Source organism: Amblyomma mixtum, chromosome 2 (genome assembly GCF_055824585.1).
Source record: "Amblyomma mixtum isolate Tamu chromosome 2, ASM5582458v1, whole genome shotgun sequence".
NCBI classification, from domain to species: domain Eukaryota; kingdom Metazoa; phylum Arthropoda; class Arachnida; order Ixodida; family Ixodidae; genus Amblyomma; species Amblyomma mixtum.
The window spans coordinates 218,791,239-218,813,115 of record NC_143013.1 but is presented as its reverse complement, the minus strand read 5'-3'; the positions used below and the strand labels follow the sequence as shown (position 1 = coordinate 218,813,115).

The following is a 21,877-nucleotide window of genomic DNA, read 5'->3' as shown; positions in this document are numbered from 1 at the left end:
TTCACAATATTATCTGTTGCCTTTTAATGTGTTCGAGAGAAGAGAAAGGGTTGATACAAGAGTGCACCTAGTGCGCACTGCTCGTATTCGGAAATGGAGAGACAGATAGAGCTGAAAGAGAAGACCCGCCTTTGACGCGCCCGAAAAGGCGTGTCAAACAGCTAGCGGCGAGTGTGCAGATAGATAGCAGAGAAGTCACGATTTCGCGATTGCTGATATGGCGCTGATAACTTCAGGTAGCGCTGCGGCCTGGTATTGCGCAGTGTATTGTGTTTCAAGTGTGAAACAGGCGCGCAGGGTGCGCTTGTATCGCCTTTACGAGGCTTTATCTCTACATTTTATTGTCCTCTGCCTGCGCACGTTCCGCGCTATCTTCGTTCACTGACTGCTGTCATCGCAAACTCGGATGAAACTCGGGCGAGCGCCAAACTCGGGCCTTCCGGCATAGCGCCCCTGCTCGTATTTTCTTTCACAGCTGTTCTGCTCCTGGCGAGCTTCTAGGGCGGCCGGCTCGCGATTTTCGCGTTGCCCTTCGACCCATTTGTGTGGCCGGCACGTTCCTCGCGCAAAGAAGGCGACTGCGCACGTACTTAAAATGGCGTTAAAGGGCGATTCACACGACGGTCCGTTCGCCCGCGGCCCGCGCACTACCTGGTCTCCTTCCGTGATATTCTCTCGTATTACCGAGACAAACGAATGGAATACGCACCCCCCGCTCCGTCCCTCACCATAGCGCAGGCTGCACATTGGCGACAACTACAAACCCGGACTGCTCAATACCCAATACTGCTGCATGCCCGATACCCAGACCAATTCTCATCATGCAAACTTTTGCGGCAAACCAGGCGCCCCTACGATTTACATCATTGGCAATAAACGTTTCCACCACCACCTACGTGTTCATGCGTCAGCACATTGAGAGGCGCGCTGACCAGGCCGCGGTCCAGAAGACGCGCAGATTCGCGGCGGCGGTGCGCGGGGGCAGACTCGAGCGCAACAGCCCTGAAAGAAAAAAAGAGGAGAAGGGAGAAAAACAGGAGGAGGGGCGGCGCTGCGAGGAGGGTTCTGGGACGCCAGCGAGGAAATTGCCTCTCATCCAACCACCCAACTTTCTGCCACCCCTTGCCGAGTTTGGTCACGTGATCGACTTTGGGCTCGCCGAGAAGCGTAAACGTGGTGTTTTCGTGATGGGGCGTGACGTCACGCATCTTTAACCGTGTACATGATGGAAGGAGCGCCGGCGCGCCTAGGAATAAGTCGACATGCGACTTATTCCTAGGTGCTAGGCCGTGACGTCATGCCCTCCTAAACCGAGCACATAACGGAAGTAGCCCCGGCGCGCCTGGCACGAAGTGCACACGTGCACGTGTTCACGTGCTAGGCCGTGATATCAGGGTCTGCAGCAGCGGCGTGCCTAAACATTTAGAAATTTCAATAAAATTAACATTGCTTTAGCTTTGGTTAAACCAAGTGAGAAGCGGTAGCTTCACGATGGTTTAGCCTGGAAAATACCAAATAAACGCTCAACCAACAGCATAACAAGACATAGCCAGGGTAAACCATCATGAAGCTACCGCTTCTCACTCGGTTTAACCAAAGCTAAAGCACCGTTAACTTTATTTCAGAACACAACGTTCGTTTTCTTTTTTTGCGGTGAATATTATTTTATACTGGTCAACTACCGTTTTGTATTTTTATATCAGTGATGTAGTGTGGTAATCCTGTGCGGTAAAAGGACACTTCTGGTTGATCTTGGGAGCCTGACCATTTGAGTAACAAATAATTAACGCTCGAACGGTCGTGTTTAGAAGACTGCTCGTAGAATAATATACTATCGCCGTTAAAAAGAGTGACGGAACGTAAATAATGAAACCGGCAGTCAATAACTCCAGTTGAAGTTGATTGCCCAAACGTGAGTTGCCATGTTATACCTAAGTTGTTGCGCTGAGATAAGCGAAGGGACGGGGTTTCACGTGATTTGCGAGTTGACGGCAGCGATGGAACTACCGTTTAACTGTCGTGGTAGCCAGAAGATGACATTTTTCGTGACGCTCATGCATAGTTTCGTGTCAGTGTCCTTACGTGCGGCGAGGAAACCTATTTAATCAAGCCGCTGCCCAAATCGGGTGATGACAGTTAACACTGCTGCGCTGGCAGGTAACGTTTGGCAAGGAGGTTGGGCCTCTGAGTCTGCAGAGGCGAGTAAAGTAACGCAGCAATGCCTTAAACCGTATACGAGTGCGCTACTGCACCAACGGTACCACCGTCCTAGCATTCCCGTGTCTTGCGGACTTCTGTTGTATCCTTTGAGTTAGTAATATCTATTCAATAGCCATCTAGCTGTGGCGCGCTTGTACTTTTATCGACGCACTTTCGACGTACTTTTATCTTTTTGGTTTAAAACGAAAAGTCTAACTTCTAATTACGGAATATGAGACAAGCCTCTGTGGATGGCCGAAGGTGAGCTTCAGTCACCTGTGGTTCTTTAACACAATACGATATCTCAGTAAGTCAGCATTCCCGGATTTAGCCGTCTAAGGTTTCGTCTTAATCTCAAGCGTCGAAGTAGACAGACTACAAAGAAGAGACCACCGACTACGATGCTTGCGGAAAGGGTTCTCTTCTTTGTGTTCTTTCTACTTCGCGTTGTTTCTCGCTTTTCTTGAAAATAAAATACTGTGCTGTCAAATCCCCCAACTTAACCACCCTGCAGTCCTCATAAGGAAGCAGAACTGAACACTCTTTCTCCAGACATAGTGAGACGACGTTTACGCTCTTTCACAGGGGGCAGCAGCTGAGGCGGCGACGCGTCATCGGCACCGACAGCCCAGCCAGCCCCGCTAATGCCAGTCCTGGGGGCGCCGCTAGCCCTGAGGGCTCTGCCAGCCCAGCCATCAGCCCGTCCGCCAGCCCCAGCGGCGCCTGCAGCCCCTCCGGTACCGCCACCCCCACCGGCGGCCGCAGCCCGTCCGGTGGCGCCAGTCCGGGCACCACCAGCCCGCCGCCGGAGCTGGCCGATGAACTGCTGGAAGAAGCCGAGCAGCAGCCGGCTGTGCGGTGAGCCCCGACGGGGGGGTGTGCGCTTTCGACTCAGCAGATTGCTGCCGCGGTGCTGAGGGCTGCAGGGGACTGCAAGGGCTTCCGGAACACAGAGGCGCCATGAAATGATGATGAACCCTATTGTTGTACCCAACGCTTTACCCCCAGTGGCGTCCATTACCACATTCTCGTCGATCACGGTATTATATATGGCCCAATCACCAGTACCATAATATAGGAGGCATTGTCAGTGTACTCATTCAATGGCTGCCCAGGTATCACACTTTCCGGTCGTGTGCAGCTGGGCTACCAAGGTGGCGTGACTCCTCACGGGCGCATTCCCTGCATTAACCCAATTAACATTCTTGTCGGCCAGCAGTCACACGATGATTAAGGTAACACCGATATACAGAACTATCGGCATAAGTGATACCAATGAAAACGACGTAATATCATCAAGCTCTAACGCTCAAGGTCGGGATATTCTGAAGTTGCTCAATTTACAATCGAGATACGTGTGGTTTTACTGATATCATTCCAACATTACGTTTCAAGTGAGGTTTAAAGCAGGGTGCTGGTAGAACAAATAAACTGCCACATTCACGTAGAGATGTGAAGGCCTGAAAAAAACACTGCAATTTTGAAAAAAAACCGGTTTTTTTCGTTTTTTTCAGACAAGAAAAAATGGAAAGAAACATTATAAATTTCACAATGTAATTTCAAGGTATTATGATTGCTTGCTTTTAGTTTAGGTTTTTGTTTTTGCTTTGAAAACCATTACAGCGTGCATCGTTGAACGAATGGAGAGCAGTCGTCATCGCCGGTGTCAAGTAGTGCTTTTAAAACGTTTCTGCTGCGAGTACGTAGGTTGAAGGCCAGGTCACATATAAGTTCCAGGCTTGACTTAAAAACACAATAATACTTGAACTCACGGCTGAAGTATAATGGCTGCGAATTCTACGGCGCTACACACACGGCATAAATAACATAGGCTGCTGTGCTCGTAAGCGGTTTTAAACAAATACTACAAGCCTAGCTTCCTGATTTCCAACGTAGCAGAGTACAGGACATCCGCAGGAATATGGTCCAGGACAGGGGTCTTCAGCGAAGCAAGTGACCCCATATACCTGGTGGCAAGGCCTTTGCACCAACCAGCCGCTAACTCGTCTGGATTGCCGACTGCTGCAGATACCACCATTATCCGCCAGCTACGAACGAACTTGGTCATGTTTCGGAAACATCCATACAAGGGTTCGCAACAGGCTTTCAGGGGAACGCGTTCGAAAGATTGTGTATGTGCAGTCGAACCTAGCTGTGGACACAGCTTCAATCCATGCTGCTGCGCGTAGTGCCGCATCCAGCGACAGTGACTCTGAGTCCGATATGGAGTGACTTATAGATCAGTTTTCATGTTCCCTTTCTCGGTGCACTAGAACAAGAAGTTCATTCCAGAAATATGATATTTATATCTCCATATTCGCCTGAAGTGCAAATCATTATTTATCTTCTCGGTGCAATAGAACAAGAAGTTCGTTTCACAATATGACATCTATAACTGCATAGTCGACTGAACTTCGGAGCATTATTATTGATCGTTGTGCTGTCGCAAATAAATCTGTTTCTGTTAAGGTTTGCAAAATTTACAATTTTTCATGAAAAAAAACATGAAAAAAAAAACGTTTTTTTTTATGCCATTCCAAATTTCTTGAAATTTTACATCTCTACATTCACGGGCCTGTCGACGTGACGCCATTCACGCTTTTTAAGCAGGAGAGCATGTCGTTCGAGCTCGACCCTTTCTCCTTACCTCGCTACTCCCCGGCGTCTCGCTCTGCGCAGGGTGGTGAAGCAGGCGAAGCCGCGAAGCCGTGCCTTCGAGTTTTGCATCTTCCTCGTCTCGTCCGCCATCATTCTGATCTTCATCGCCCTGCTGCTCTTCGTGCTGGCTTTCGACAACGAGATCGTCACCGGTGAGTGTCGCAAGGAGGCTTCGCCAACACGCGCGCTGCACTTCGTGCGTTAGTGCGCAACATAGCGCGTCGTCAAGCGTCGCGTTACTCGAGTTCTCCTTCGCAGGAGACACTGTGTTCTGAAGCGTTCGTACTCCGCGTTCGGTGACGACTTTTTTCGCGGTGATCTTTAGAAGGCGCGTTCGGACCTCTCCATGGCGATGGGTGAACTCCAGCACCGTTTCTGCAGGCTGTGTCTAAGAAGAGTTGTTGCCTATATCCGCAGTGGCCACCACGATACTTCTGCACTGATGGTAACACCCAGCATCGTTACCTGAGCGGGGCACCCAGGTGGACCTGTCGAGTCGGTTGAAAGCCATCCAGCGCAGACTATTAGCGTGATTTCTGTACAGCTAAACTCGCCTGTGTGGTGGTGATGCAGTCTGTTTCGTTTGGACCGATGAAGTAAACACAAAGTACAAATGCCGACCACTTTCTCCGTTTTCGGCTACCGTGTCCTATTCTGGTTACAGACGGAGACCGGATGTAGCAGTTTCCGGCCCTGCGTTGTAAGGCTAGGGCCACATGTCGCTAACGGCACCCTCCTGTCCCATTTTCTAACATGTATTCCCAGTATTGCGAAGCCGTGCCATTGACTGGTCGGGCGACAATCAGACAAACCACAAATTTATCGGTTGTCTGTAAACATAATGTGCAGCGTCAGTAACCTTGAAAACGGGACATATTGCTCACCATGGTAGGCTTTACGTAATCTAATATCACGTAGGTTCTGTGAAATAGTTTCGACTTCGGTTTCTGCGAGTCGAGGTCTGTAACGCGCTTCACAAGTGGGGAAACAAAACAATGCCGTATTTCGTCTGCACGACTTGAATCACGATGTCAGTAGCGAATGTTATCCATGCAATTCGCACGTGCGCACGGCTGACGAATTGTGTTGGGTGCGTCACAGGGCAAGGCGGTAGCGGTGTGGATCCCTCACAAGTGGCACTGTCGTCGTCACGCCTGCCGATGCGCGCTTGTCAGAGGGCGACACTGCACCGCGCACTTTTCAGTCTTGAGCAGCGCTGTTTGGACGATCGCTTGCAGTGCCGGTCATACTTCAGCACGGCCTATAGCGCACTCCTTTCTATAAAGGGTAGTGCGCTAGAGGACAGCTTACTCCTTTTTTTGCTCCTTTCTCTTTTTAGAGTATGGAGCGTCCTATGCGAATGAAACCAACTGAGTACCGTTGAGGATCGCGTGGCAGTCTACAGCGTTTTCTTTTCATTCTTCAAATTTGACTAATTAGTAAACACTAATTATCTAACTTTCTATACATTCACTTCAGGAATCAAGTGTTAATTCAGAAGTTGTAGGTCTCCTTACAACTTAATAGGACGTGGCGTTGGGCTGTTGGACGCTGTTCGATGTCTGTTGGGAGTAATTTCAGTGTATTTGTTAAAGACGGGTAATTTCTCTGTAGCTTGAATGCATTTTTTCACAGGTATGAAGACACAAATGCGTCGACTATCTAGTCGTGCAGTTCGTTTCCAGATTGGCTGTTGAGAGCCGCAGATCTCACTTGAACAAATTATAAGGCAAAGTGGAGAAGGGTCGTCTGACATCTAACGGTGCGAACGTTTGAAACGCCTGTTTTTCAAGGCGATCTAAGACTTCCGCATTGACACTATTCCTTACAGCTATATTTCAAAACCTCGCTAATTAGGCCTGTTTCCAGAAGGAAAGAAATCCTTCTTACTAGGCCAGGTGATTCTCAACAGTACTCAGTTCATTTCAGTCACCTGGGACGATCGGTCTCTTTAAAATATCTTGGTTACTATTAGCTGGGACGCCCGGTACACTTGCATGGGCTTGCACTTGCACCGAGACAATGCCGGCAGTCCGCATTATCCCGTCATCCTGTACGTTCAGGTCGTTAACAGGACTCCTGCTTTCCCCAGAACCGCGCTTCTAAAAACTACAAGAAGTATACTACCACGTACCGTCTTTGTCAAAAGTAACCAGGGTACATGGTTTGCTTCTACCTCCTACAGTGGACCCCTTAAAGCTTCCCTGAAGCTGAAATGGTCGTCAAAGGTAAGGACTGGGGGCCTTCTTACCTTCCAACACTTTTTGATTTTTAGGAAAGCCACAAGGGCTCCACTACACAAGCTAGAGGCAAACCATGCAGCCTGGTTACTTTTGACAAAGACGGTACGTGTTTTTAAGCAGCCGTCCTGTCGAACTCGTTTTTTCTTCTTCGCAGTGATCGACAAAGGCGTAAAGAAGAAACCAAAGCTGAGGGACCTCTACTGTAACACCAAGCTGTGCAAGTCCTTTAGTAAGTAGGGTTTCCAGGTTTGTAGTGATAGCATTGCTGCCTCCCCCCCCCCCCCCCAACACACACACACCAATAAAGATATAAAGCTCTCACTACCATGCCCGCTTAGTGGTGAGAGACATTAATGCCGGTGAACCGAGGCCCACGTGAGGTCTGGTGATGACAGCCTGCCGGGCACGTTCGCGGGAGTACCCGATTCCCTGCCCTTCATGCCCGTATACCCATCTGCACCACAATTTTTTGATCATACCATTTGTGAAGCTCCCACTTCGAAACCATGCTATTCGCTGCGGGCGCAGAGTTTCTCAATATTACCCAGAGCCAGAGGGAAAGTTGGCGCCACCGTCTATGCGAGTTTCGTAGAGAGCACTTCATCACCCACGGGAATGCCGGGAAGGCGACGTTTATTATTTGGCTTTGCTTGGGTTGGCCCTAAAACATGGATTATACCTCGGAATCGGTAGCTGCGGTGCGATGCTCTCATCTGTGCGTGCATCAAAGTGTTTTAATACTGTGTTTTTAACTACTACAATAAATTTAACGCAAGTGAAAGTTCGGTGTTAAGCTGCTATGCAAACTTTCACGGCATTTATTCGAGTTTGCCTCGAGATGAGGTGTATTTTTACGGCTGAATCCACGTCTTATGACCAACAATAGCCAAGCCAAATAAGAAACCTCGTCTTGGCCGCGGGCGCTTGGCGGAGGGTGGGTGGTTTGTGGGGATGGACGGACGGACTTGTAGATTTTGATGCACAGTTTGTATTAGGGGTTGCGAACTGTGCAATCAGAGCTTTGAAATAGACATCGTTTTCTTTGGACAGCTTGAGATCACAGAACGTTTTGTTTACCACACGCAACGCCCGCGTAATTTGCGCAATGAAAGTTCTTTATGCAGCTATCGCTGTTTCAAAGGTAAAAGCTGAGAGGGAACGTTTCCCTGAAGCTCTTGGACGTTGCCTGAGAACCATGGAGGAAGGAAAAAATTTAGGAGAGGACGTTTTTTGAAGCCGGAAGTGTGTCCTCCACCATGCCATTTGGCATGCATTTCAGAGTGCTTGCGCCTCGAAGACCAAGGCGAGCAGACGATCTCGCGTCTCCGTCGGTCCGCCGACAGCTGGCAGATACGCTGGTGATGCAGACGACGCCGCAACCCTATGGGTCAGACAATCACAATAGCTGTTGCGGAAACATGCGACTGCCGGCACAGTTTTTGTGATGCAGTTTGGATAGCGAAGGCCCCTCTTAGCCTTTCCTTCCTCCATGCTAAGAATACATGGCCAACAACAGCATTTCCCGCGTCATGCGTGACGGTGAAGATGTGACTTTAGCAATGTTCCCTCTAGGTTTCATGCATGTGTAGGGCGTAGGAAGGAAGTGTTTAAGCCTGTGCGCCGTTAGGTGTCAGGGGACCCTTCTGCACTTTGCCTTACAATTTGTTCAAGTGGGATCTGCGGCTCTCAAAAGCCAATCCGGAAATGAACTGCACGACTAGACCGTCAACGCGTTTGTGGCTTTATGCCGTTTGTGTCTTCATGCCTTGTGTCTTCATGTCTTCAACAAAATTAAGCGCGATAATCGGAGGATGTGGCGTTGGGCTGTTGGACACTGTTCGATGCCTGTTTGGAGGAATTTCACTGTATTTTTTAAAGACGGGTAATTTTTCTGTACCTTGAATGCACTTTCTCAGCGCTTTTCAACGAGACACACACTGTAAAAAATTTCACACCTTTAAAGGGAACAAACTGACTAACACACCCCCGCACCCGAAAAAATAGGAGTTTCTGTTACTCGTGCACCCGTCCTGCACCCGTCCTGCAACCTAGCATTTTAGGGGCGGGTGCATATGGCCAAAAAACCCCCCAGTGCAAGCAAGGGTGTTCCTTTAAAAAATGTAAAGCTGGCTTCACCTCAGTTATGCATGCCGGACTAATTGGGGAAGGGAAATGTAAAAAACAAAATATAGCTGTAGCTCGTGTGTTTTATGGGACAAAATATGTTGGCGTGGTTCCTGTGACAACAACACGTGCACGTGTGAAGCAGTAACATGCGTTTTCGGCATTCTATCCATGTTTCACTGATGCATCGACGCGATTGTTACGGCAACATTCCACATGGCGATCCCAACTTAACTAATTATGAAGGCAGTACAAACGCTCTGACGGGAGTGATAGTATGCGCTTTTTGAGGATTGCACTTTGAGGCATGGTTTACATCTTTCGCAGCCGAGAACATACATGCAGTGGCGAGAAAAATATTGGTTCACTCGCAGCTGAAAAAAAGTTATTGATTTTATTACAAATGCCAATAAAAATTGCTGGAATAATATCTATGCCACGAATGTGGGTGCTCATTGCTTGTTTTGATAATGACGTGCTCCTATACTGAATCCATATCAAGGTGAAGCTGTTACGACTGCATCGCAGTGAATAGAAAAATCATTACGTTAATGTCTTGCGATAATACAGGGTGTTCCACGTAACTTGAATCAAGTATTTAAAAAAAGTGGTTAACTGCAGCCCGCTAAAACCAACGATACATTGTTCGCCATCATGTGGCACTCCTCGGAATATTTTTATTGCGCTTAATTAGTTAATTAACTACGATTAATTATGCAAATTTTTAAATATTCATTTTAGTGCCAAGACCGTTACGCTAGGTTGTAGAGCAGGTTTATAAAAAACCAATCCAGTTTATTGTAGCATGGTATCTCATACGGGGTCATTTTTTCCGGCATCTAAAGAAAGCCCGCGAAATATGAAAAAATACCATGTGACTACGCTCGTGCGCTACCAAATTGCAGCGCTCTCAACGGCGTTTCGAGCAAACGCAGCGTGCCCGCTGACCGTGGCGAAGTGAACGGCCGCCGCGCCGCTGCAGAAAGTGCTGACGCGCGGGCTTTTTTTTAGATGCCGGAAAAAAGGACCCCGTATGGGATACGATGCTACAATGAACTGGATTGGTTGTTTATAAATCTGCTCTACAACCTAACGTAACGGTCTTGGCACTAAAGTGAATATTTGAAAATTTGCATAATTCATCTTAGTTAATTAACAAATTAAGCGCAATAAAAAAATATTCTGAGGAGCGCCACATAATGGCGAACAGTGCATCGTTGGTTTCAGCTGGCTGCGGTGTACCGCTTTTTTAAAATCCTTGGTTCAAGTTACGTGAAACATCCTGTATATGTTTCAAACGGAGTACTGTCTACGCGAAATCATTCTACTTTACACACGAAACTACGCACAAACAACAAGACCCAAATTAGCAATTTCTTGAAGCAACCTCTGTGTCAACTGGAAGAAAGGTAACTATGGAGACCTGAAGTTAATTAGGTTCCCAGAAGAGCTTGAGAAGCTCAAAGATCAAAGGGAGGAGAACAAAAACTGAACGAGTAGCAGTAGGTACCTGTGCAAACCCATTACAAAAAAAATGCTGTGGTATACGGCGTTTAATGTCTGAAAGCTAAACCTGAGCTATCGGAGACACCGTAGTGGAGGACTACATACATGGGCGTCCGGAGGGGGGGGCAAGGGGGGGCGGCTGCATCCCCCTGGAAAATCACTCACTCGAACCGTGAGTGATGGCCGCACGCCAGGGGCGGTGGTGCGCTCAGTCAAAAGGGTAAAAGCAGCCCCGCATGGTCACATCTGCGAAATGCCGCGTCCGGGCGTGCGTCGTTCCGCCGTTTTCAAACCACGCCATCGTTAGCTCTACTGAAGGGCGACCTGTTCCAGACATACAGCGGCACCGGCGAGCATGTGTTTCGAGCCGCCTTGAGATGGGTGTCTGTTTCTTTGATCTCTAGAGAGATAGCGACACGGAGGCAGACAGTGCACGGGGCATCTTGTTTTCGCCTATCGTTACGCCGGTCACCGATGAATTCTTAAGGAGGGAAGGTAAAATCAGCCGTGTCCACCCCTGCTTTGTCGGGCTGCTCAGGGGCAAGCGGGCGATGAGTTGGCGCCGCCGCCGCTCGCTGTCTCCTCCGATCCACGGGTAGCGCAGTTCGGTAGAAGCGCCGCTTTCAGAATCTCCGGCAAAGGGGATTAGCTGCTTTTGTTCACGGCGACGCAGTCTCCCGAGGCGCCCCCACACCAGCGTTCTTTGCGTCTTCTGCGAAAACCAGCGCCTTTGGTCAACGCAGCCCGATGGCGCCTGCCTGGCTCGCCTGTCACCTCTGGCTGGGCCTCAAATCACAACAGCGCCCATGTACTGTGCGTTCCTTTCACCCCCAAAGTGCGCATTCGGGGATACTGCGGCAAGTAAGCCCTTGCACGTGTGCGCGCCTCTGTGTTTGTGCTTGGGTGTTTTTAGTGGCCGGTTGTCAGCGAAGCTGAGAACAACCAAGACAGCGGACGAGAAAACGACGAGCGGAGAGCAGTGTGTGTGCGGTTGCTCGACTGTGCGGATGCGCAAGCAAGATGGAGCGAGGTGTATGAAGCTGCGAGCGTGCATTTATCTTGTAAATAAGTTTTCGTTGTATATATAGTCATCTTTTGTTTTCAACGTACGCGTTCAACAGTTTTTCCAATCAATGTGTATGATGAGTGTGCACCGAGAGCGTGTAATGAAGCACAGAAGTGAATTTATCACACGTGTAATTACGCAATTCGCCCAGAAAAATCCGAGGCGCCTACAGTTGCTGTTCAAGGAAGACTGACTGAGTGACTGTAGTTGCGTGTTTGTGAACATATTGTGCTGTGTGCTGGTCATCAATCCGGGTGAGTCGAGAACCCGTATGCAGCAAGACTGAGCACTCTTCTCCACGAAGTGATATAGCATCTTTTTGCATTTTTATTAATTTTAGTTGTTTCTTCGTTGATAAACTCCAATGTACCTCTCCTAGCCGCGCTTTAATTTGCTGTTTGTAATTTTTCTTTCATGTGTGCATTTTGTTTAATTTTTATTTATATATAAATAAATAAATTTACTCCGCAAATAGCGCCTTTCTGCTACGAACATACCCCCCCCCCCCCCCCCCCCCCGGGGCACCAACGGGGCCCCCCCCCCTGCAAAAAATTCTGCGGACGCCCTTGACTACATACTATTTTCGGCAATCGTGGGTCCTTTAACGAGCTCTGACATTCGCACAACACACGGACAATTTAGGCATTTAGTGCTTCCGGTTTCCGTTCTGGACAAACTAGCGAACATCGTCTACGCACAGCAGCGCACAGGACATAGAACATGAGCTAGAACTTTTAGAACCTTAAGCGAACATTTCCATCCTCCCGCTGATCTTGTAACAGGCGCGCCGCGAGTGGAAGCACGCTGTGCGGGCCCATGAGAGCGCCAAGGGAGCCGAAGGTCTACTTGACCGCAGAAACATCTGTCGCGATCAGACCTTGCAGTACGCATTCGGCCTTCTGTGTTCCTCTCAATCACCGCTGCGTTTTGTTGATTAATTTAATTTTATGAAGAGCAATGCCACAGGCCTAGGGGCATTATGCCTATCCATCATAACCTAGCGCCCTCCCGCCCATCTTCTACCTCTCTGAGCTACCTCACCACGAATGCCCTGGCACCATCCCTGTGCGGCGCTTCGAAGGTGTCGCTTGACGGTGAGGCCGCCGTCCTAAAATGTGCTACGACCTGCCTGCCATACATTTCATGCTTCCTCCACTTTCGACGACGATATAGGCTACACTTTTTTTAATATATATTTTGCCACTACCGAATTGCAGCCGCTGGAGTGAACGTAAAAGAAAAAAACGGCAAGGGGACCAATTCATGATAACTTTTGAATCTGAAGAAATATATCTAATTTAATCACTTCGCATTTTCCGTAGCTGGTAACTGTTGGCAATCGTTGCGTATGCTGTTCCGGTGCTGCAAATACATTCTAGCTTACGTACGCACTGTAAAAAGCCCAATAAACTGAATTCAAAACTGAAACTGAAACTGCATTTCCGCCGCTAGGCGGCCATCGGTACCTTCGGGACTTTGTTGATTTATTCCCACCCTTCTTTCTTTCCTCCATGTTCCCGCCTGTTGTGTGTCACGTGGTGTGGCCGCGGCGTCGTGGTGTGCGGGCTTCAGTGGTTGACGTGAACTGCGTTTTCGACCGCATTTTCCGAGGTACCGCATTGAACTGAAGTGTTTTTGTGCATATATAACTGGAGTAGCGCGTAGGTTCGTTCACTGCTGTCCATGTACTCGTATCTCACGTATCGGAACAGAAGCAGCCTTTGGAGGCTCTGCCGAATGCGTTTCTTTGTTGTAGATTGGCAGAAAGGCCGACGCTCGCTCACGTTTTAAAGGTTTGATATCAGGATGCAAGGGCGAAGTTATAATGTGAGCGTGTTTATGCACCACAATGCATTTGTAATGTAGAACCGTTGTCCTGAAGTCGGCGTTAATGAAAAACACGAGCGTTGCGGGGGTTTGGAGACGTACTTCAGCTCGGCACGGCTACGCACCTGCCTCGAATGGTAAGCAATCCTATGTCTTCATGCATGCTGGTTTGCATTATTCAAAGCATATTTTACGGAAGAGCGGCCTCAAGGCTTGCCGCTTCTATTACCAAAGTGCCGAGATCTGCAGACAGGCAGCTCTTTCCGTGTATCCAGGAAGAGAAGCAGCACTGAACAGAGTTCGCCGAGAATCATTCTACTCAGAGCTGTTTTTGTTCTGACGAAACGAATGTTGCAAAGTACTGCCTCATGCTACTTAAGAGCTCTAGTATGTGTGTTCTGTCAAATTTAAAGCCGTTTAACGCTATTTTGTCAAATTCGTTGTCCTACGGTTTATCTGCACATGGTAATTTTTCCGCCCGTGCGTAAGATCTATTCTGTATGTCTGCGTAAAATGCGTTGCGTCAGCGGGACGTCTGAGATAAGCTTTCAATTTTGTGTGCTGCAGGCGCTGACCGCTGGTCGTTTTTGCATCAGACCAGGTTTTTGCATAAATTTGTTGACGCTGCTATCTATTTTGGTTTTTAATTGTTTTTACAACGTCATCCAGATAAAAGAATCCTGTGCTGTGCCAGCTAGGTATATTTAGCTTGCTTTTTCAAGTTTTTAAAAGCTTCATTGTTTGGCCATAGTGACCTAATTTCTGAATTTTGGCGGTCTGTAATCGTGATGGTGTTAAATGGATGTCTGCAGGGGGAAACATCTACATCCACATGGGAGTCCACAGCCACAGCTTGCACCTTGTTGCCGCTGGGCAATATTCATGAGCAGTATGGAAGCAAAGGTGCGTTTTAGTTCTTGCCGCAAGCTTCTTTTTATGTTGTATGCTTGGTTCTCTTTTGGGCCATTTTCCCTTCTTTCCTTCATCAAGCTGCTTCATGAAACAGGGTACATAGCCTTACCATGCCCTCATTTATTTGTACATCCTTGCTAGTTCGTTGTCAGCATAGGGTTATTGCAAACCAGTTTGAGTGTTGTTGAACGTAGTTTTCTCATCATCATCATCCTGATTACACCCACTGCAGGGCAAAGGACCGCCTTTGCCAGCTGCGGCTACCATATCCCTGCGAACTTGGCACTAGCATTTGGTGATAAAAAGTGTGCTACCGCATAATGTCTTCACCTCATCCACCCACTGCTACGTTTGCCTTCTCTTGGAATCCTCTCCGTTACACTTGAGGACCAACGGAGTGGATTCCAAGAGACGGCAAATGAAGTGCCAAATGTGTGGATGGGTTTGTTTTGTATGGTGTGAATGGGATTAGGACAAAAACTAGAGCTTCTTGGTGCATCTTTATTTGTGTGTCATGAAGTTGGGAATTTCTAAACATTGTCGTTATCAGTTGTTGATAATGGAAAATGGGTTGTTACAAAAAGTGCTTCAAAATAAAATCCTGTGCTAAAACAGAACCCCTACTCACTGGGTGCTCACTTTAAGACCTGCTTTTGTAACTAAATATATGTGGGCATATGTAAGGGTCTCAGTATGACAAATATAATGCAGGTACACTCATTTAAATAAGCCAGTCAGAAGCCCAATGCAGAAGCAGGTATGAATACTTAGACAATCAAGAGTGATAATTAAAAAAAAAACCTAGACCCTTACTGTAGCATCAGCATTCAAGTTAGTTAGCTGCAGCTAGAATCAACTAAAAGCCATTGATAACGGTGGCATAGAAAGCCTAGAGGGTTAGTTTGTGAGACATCTGGCACCAAGAGCACACTTACAGATGTAGGCAAGAGCAAGCTGAATGGCTTTTTGGATTTAATACATCTTCTATTTCCTGTACAGTCACTTATGCCAGTCCGGTCTATGTTAAAGCAGAATAGCTAACTGTGTGGCTCATAACCCCACTGTTCTTTTTTTTGAGGTAGCAGTAGCTGGCATCACAATTATTTCAACTGCGCAGAGCATAGGCAATAAATAGATGAAAAACGAGCACTACCGACACGTATCACTGCATCAAAGATTGACTACATAAAGCAAAACAAACATTGGCGAATAAAAACAAAAGAATAAAAAATGTTGAAAAAATCACTATTCTGCCTTCTAAGCTGCTAAGGTAGCCTATAGTCTGGGACAGCTTTCTGTGGCAATGCAGTGGAAGGTACGAGCACGCACCGCCAGCTTAAACACCTATCTCTGTCCCTCGTGACGGTGTGATAAGAGGCACGCTTGTAAAAGCCTTGCCCTCATAGCTTCCACTGCATAGCCACAGAAAGCTGTCCCCAAGTATTGTTCTTTTCGTGTGAGCACAACAGAATGTTTGCTGACACACTTGTCTTGCTCCTGATGGATCAAACGCATCAACAACAATCTCGTCTCACACGTGTCTCACAACTTGAAAAGAATAGGAGCTAGGGCCGGTGCGCGAGTAGTATTCTCAGCTCGAATCAAATTGCAACGTCTCTGCAAGAGTGTCAACTGTGAAGGGTTGGCACCTGCAGAATGCGAAAAGAACCAAGAATTCTCTTATGTACAAGTGCCCCAAAAATGTGGCGCACAGAAGTGAGCTATCCCGCGGAACGGGCTGTATCAGTCAAACAGGAGATGCCTAAACGACTGTCTGAGTGAACACAAGAGCTCCTTAAAACCACCTCCCGAAAGCAATATGGTCATATATTGGCAGTCGTGTGTAAACTGCGCCTGTGCTTTCAGCCAACCATACTGTACACTTACATAAGGACCAGCACACGCGGGAGATTTGTTGATGCGTTTGATCCGTCAGGAGCAAGACAAATGCATCAGCAAACCTACTGTTGTGCTCACATGCAAAGAACTAGGCTACCTCAGCAGTTTAGACGGCAGAGTAATGGTTTTTCTACATTTTTAAACACTTTTTTTTGTTTTTATTCGCCAGCATTTTTGCCCTTTGCAGACAATCTTTAATGCAGTGCCACATGTTTTGCAAGCAGGCAAACTGTTGCAAAAAAAATGTTGGTTGTGCCCTTTTTTCACTTGTTTATTTTGTGGCGATCTTTAGATCGTCAGTCAGCGCGCCGAAGTCTGTCTAGTTCTTTCATCCCATTACTGCCATGCTATGCCCTTCATGCTGACGAACATGTACCGACTTGTTCAAGAAAGTAACTTTTTACATTGTGAAGCCATTTTACCAATTGCATTCGCATGGTTTGAATGAATGACCATTCAGATTGCTATTGCATCTTTTTGGAACCGAACAAGCTTAAATTTTGCAAGCTTACCAAACTCTTCGGATGCTTATGTTTGTTATCACCAGCATTAAGTCTCCTTTGCTGCTCACGTCTACAGAAGGCAAAATGCTCGACTCATTATGATATTGCAGGGACTATATTAGGTAGACTGGCAGGAACAATGCCACCATCGAAGTAGGGGAGTGGGAGTTCTCAGTGTCAGGGTTATACATCTGTACAATGTAAAGATTCAGATTGGTGTCGTCTTTGTAACTTGCAATTGTAATTTTTCTAGTGTTACAGAAGCCTCTTAAAGTCCAGCCAATATATTGACCTATATGGAAGCTGCTATATGCCTGGTGATAAGTAGGCTGTCTATTTTGTTGCTGTGCAATACTGAATAAGGTGATTCCACGCCACCTTATCCAGACTTTTGCACTCGACTGCACTTGATTTCTTAAAGAAACAAAAAATCATGGCTTATTTTATTACCATGACAAAGATTTTTCCAGCATGTTCTTGGCAGAGAAAAAGAAGTTTCATGTCGTGGCCACCATCCTATGTTTACAAGCAATAGCAAAGCTAAGTCTTGCAAAAAACATGTTAAAAATAAACGCTTTACGCATGACTGAAACTTTTTCATGTAAATAAAGGATGTGCTTTCATATCCAATAAATTGGACTCATGTATAAAACATGAAAGAAGGTACAAAAATATTGGAAATTGATATTTTTTATCCAATTTATGTTCTCATAAGTCATTTAAACCATTTTTCTGGGTTATCCAAAAGGCAAAGGATGGAATAAAAGTGTTTCATGGATGAAAAAAACGCGAGGCACGTCAGTCAGCTGAAAAAAATTCTATTTTTGAGGCATATTCAGCCACCAGTTGCACAGTGCGGTTGGCCTCATTTACTTTCTAATGGCTGTGACATTTCTAAAATTTTAATTGGAGCAATTTTCGTTTTAGGCGAGAAAATAATTTCGCAATTTGAGTCTCTACCTTCAACCCCAGCATTGCTGGCTTCTTGCTCGACACTGCGGTGCATGCTAGAGCCGGCATCAAGAAGACACAAAGCTTTGCTGCACGGTGCTCTATGTGGATGCTCCTCATATTTTGGTTTTGAGAAGTCTGCTGGCATATTCGCTCAAATTTTGTCAGTTCAAACTTGAGCATGACTTAAGTCCAGCATGCACCATTGAGAGAAAGATAAAGGCTTGATGTGGTGAAAAATGCGTATTCCTTTTAATGGTAGCACTTTTGTAAACTGCCTAGTCAGTTCACCTTTATTTTCTTGAATCATTTGTTGGAGCACCCAGAGGGCTACGACACTCTTAATGGTTTTCTCCGCCCATGTAAACAGCTTATAGAGGATCAGTATTCGACCTTTCTATGGCCTCTGAATGCTTTCTGTTGCTGCAGGGGGCCTCACACTTCCACCAATGCCGTTAAAGTGCTTCCCGGCTGAGTACTGTTTGTGTCGAGGAACGAGAGCCGTCCTGCCATGTGGCCACTTCATTTTTAATTTTTGTAAATCTATCCTTCAGCAGGTTTCTTTATTACTGAAGCTGGTGGCATCGAAGACCAGCACACCATTGTATTCGGGCAGCGGAGTGCTGGTTTTGTGTAATTTACAGCTGGTGGCAAAGTGTGCTGGAGTGAAAAGGAAGCACTGAGCAGTGTCGATGTTGAACGCAGGGACTCAACTTTTAAGATTGTTTTCTCGCTTAAAACAAAAAAGAGCTACAAATAAATGCCATTAAATAGTATTGTTTAACTTTCTATCTTTCATAATTTAATTAAGATCACCTCATTATGTAGTAGACTACTGAATATGTCACAAAAAGCAAATTTTCTCGACTTTAGAATGCTTTCGCTGGCTTGCCTTACGTGTTTTGCTCTCTCAAACATTTTTATCGCCTTTGCCTTCTCGACAGCTTAGAAAATAGAATAACTACTGTCAGAACATAAAATTTGATAAAAGATTTCAAATTTTTATATTTTGTACTTATTACCTGTTTTATTTAAAACAAAATAAGTTCAATTTACTGCATTGCATATGTAATACCTTTAATTTATATAACAGAAACTTCATAGTCCTGCGTAAGAATGTTCCTTTTTACAAATTTTTTTGCAAGGTTACGTTTGGCTATCACTTTCAAACATGAGATGGCGGCCACGACGGGAAAAAATTACTCCGCCTAGAACAAGCTGGGATAATGTTTGCCTAAGTAATGCCATAAGCCATGAATTTTTTTAAAGAAATCGAAGATTCAGTGCTAAGCCTGGAACATTGGCATGGAATGACCCAATGGCATATAAATGCCAACTGTGCGCTGATTTGAAGAAGCCTTTATAATATTTTTGTAGCTCGATTAATATTGCAGTGTAGGTTGAATGCAATTTTTTCTGCTTGCATAATTGGAATGGTTCCATATCATGCCATTTATTTCGCATCTTGTATGCAAACTTGTATTGCGTTGCCAATATTTTATGCTGCTAGCGTTCACCCCATATGAATATTGCTGCTCCTGAGCAGCATACTCAACTGAACCACTGGAATGGTATCACTGTGTGTACCTTCGGTAAATTTCTGGGAAAAATGTATTCATTCACCTGGCTGCTTGGTAGTTTCATGTTTCATATGTAGTGACAGATGAAATGCAGATCTGTCCTAAGGATGAATGTGGCCATTTCTTAACACCATTTTACAGTAGTGATATTTGCAAGATGATCAATTCTATTTATCTACTTTGTACTTTTGTTCACTACATAGTGCATGTATGCCTCCAAGAAAGGGAACGCGAACCAGAAAGGAAACAGCTTGGAACCCCTTGTGGTCTTTTTCCAGATGTAGACTTCATCTCTTAATGTGTGATAGTATATTAGTCTAGGCAAAGCAGCGTGCAGGGTAACAGGGCACTGACAGGAAGACACAGGTACTGCGCTGACTAACAATTGAGGAATTTATTGCTTTGCTCACTATAAATACAGGAAATATCATCCAAAATACAAAAGAAGGGAAGTCATGGAATCATCATTTGGTCACATCTGTCGGGATTATTTATCCAGATAGTCAATTGCTTTTTTCGTTGGTGTTAGTGATGATGTGCTTCCATAGGTTAAACAATTCTTATGTGTCATGCACATCTCTTATATCTCGGCATGAGCTGTTAATTATATTTCCTAAGAATTTTACATCATCGAAAGTGTGGAGTGCACTCACAGTTCGGCACATGTCTTGCTAATTTGCTACTACATCCTGTCTCAGTATTGCCGACTTGTTCTATTAGACAAATGTTGACTCGCTGACCTTATTTCCCAACATACGACGCTCCGCATGAGAGAGGGATCTCGTAAACTAAGCCACAGTCGCATGCTGTGAATTTGTTTCGGTGCTTCATCTTCTGTTGGGCTGTTTTTGAAGCACCTTTGCTGGGCGCGTTGCATACTACGTTCAGCTACTTTCTGCAAAAAAGCAAATGAATCCATCGCAAAGAACTTCCGCAAGCTGCAAAAGAAGGCCAAGCGCCAAACAGTGAAGAACAAAACCTGAAAACTTGTGTCAAGCCAACAACTTGTCCAAATTAGTGCTGGCTATGAAGAAAAGTGATGGCCTATGCCTGAATGCCTTCGCTATTGCAAAAACACGCAACAATAACTGACCTTTCGGAGTAATTGTCGCTGAACAAGGATCAAGGCAGCAACCCTTAGGGCAGTAAGAATTGCTCTCCTTGTTCACCGTGGGAGACCTCTTCCTGGTAAAGAAGCCAGAAGTGTCCCCATTCCTCTCGAACAGCTGTACAGAAGAATTGTCATCTCATTCTGATCAAGGACTTACATTGCACGCTGCTAAATGCTGCCTTGTTTGAGACGATAAGAGAAGGTATTAATTCAATGGGAGCAGTACAATTCCAGAACCTGTGCAGAATTAATGCAAATAGATTCCTCGAGTTGCTAACCATCTACTTCCGTTCTACCTATGTAAAGTTTAATGATGTGTGCATACAGTGGCAGGGAGTATGCACCAGTTCCAGCGTTGCACTAATTCTCATTGTGCTGCTAGCCAGTCAAAATAGCCAACTATTAAAAAGCTGTGCATAGCACCAGTTTGATAACGACCTTCCGATTTGTGGACGACTTCTTAGTAATCCACAAGCTTCATTACCAAGGGTAACACAAAGTCATTGTTGACATCTTCAAGACCTTCTCCGAAGTTCTTGCTAACTTTGAGCTGACCAAAGAAATGCCACTGGTGGTACAGCTTCCCGATCTATGGCTGTACTTTGTAGAGACCCATATGTGTTGGCGTTACTTCCCAGGGTCGAAAAAAAGGCTGTTGCTACTGGCGCACTGCAAAATATCCTAAATAGCTCGTGTATTGACCGTCAGCAAGAATGCCTTGAGGCCCACCTGACATGGCTACCTGAAGCTGATTTCCCAGATGACCTCATCTGCAGCCTTGGCTTCAGTTTAAAGAAATTTGCCTATCTACCTCTAAAAGGCTTCAGAAAGAGCGGAACGTAGCTGCCATAGCATATTATTATGTGGTTTAGCTCAGCAGCAGGCGCGACAGGTTGCACTCAGAAGGCACCCCAAACCAAGTCACCCCGAGCACTAGCTGCAGCGTCTCTGATGTCATCAACTGCCCAGTGTCAAAACAACGTCCTTTTCGCCTTGCGACTTGCACTGTAGCACTACCCCCTCCGCCTCGCGGAAGGAAGCACAGCCCCTGGGCGCCCTAAGGTGGTGTGAATGGTAGGGCTTAAGACAGGTGATGTGCACGAGCTTTGTGGAGGGGGCCGGGAGAAGAGTGCGGGAGTGCAGGCATGTGATTGCATAGGTCACATTGCTCAGTTGCCTGAAGAGAAGACGCGGTAAGGAACCACGCAACGAGGCAGCAGCTTCTCACCCAGGCCCACATGGTGTGCAGGGAGCCAGAGGAGTACGTGGAAGCCAGTAGGGTAGTGGGAAACACGGTG

General features: G+C 46.3%; 1 protein-coding gene across 1 annotated transcript in view; it reads left to right on the top strand.

Annotated features, from left to right (window-relative positions):
* The window catches only part of LOC149362598 (uncharacterized), a 45,617-nt gene that overhangs the window by 3,963 nt on the left and 19,777 nt on the right, over positions 1-21,877 (top strand). Inside the window, exons 2-5 of the mRNA XM_089568341.1 lie at positions 2,785-3,057; positions 4,879-5,009; positions 7,255-7,329; positions 13,249-13,407. Coding sequence (XP_089424467.1) covers positions 2,785-3,057; positions 4,879-5,009; positions 7,255-7,329; positions 13,249-13,407 — 638 coding nt within the window. The remainder of the gene's footprint in view (positions 1-2,784; positions 3,058-4,878; positions 5,010-7,254; positions 7,330-13,248; positions 13,408-21,877) is intronic.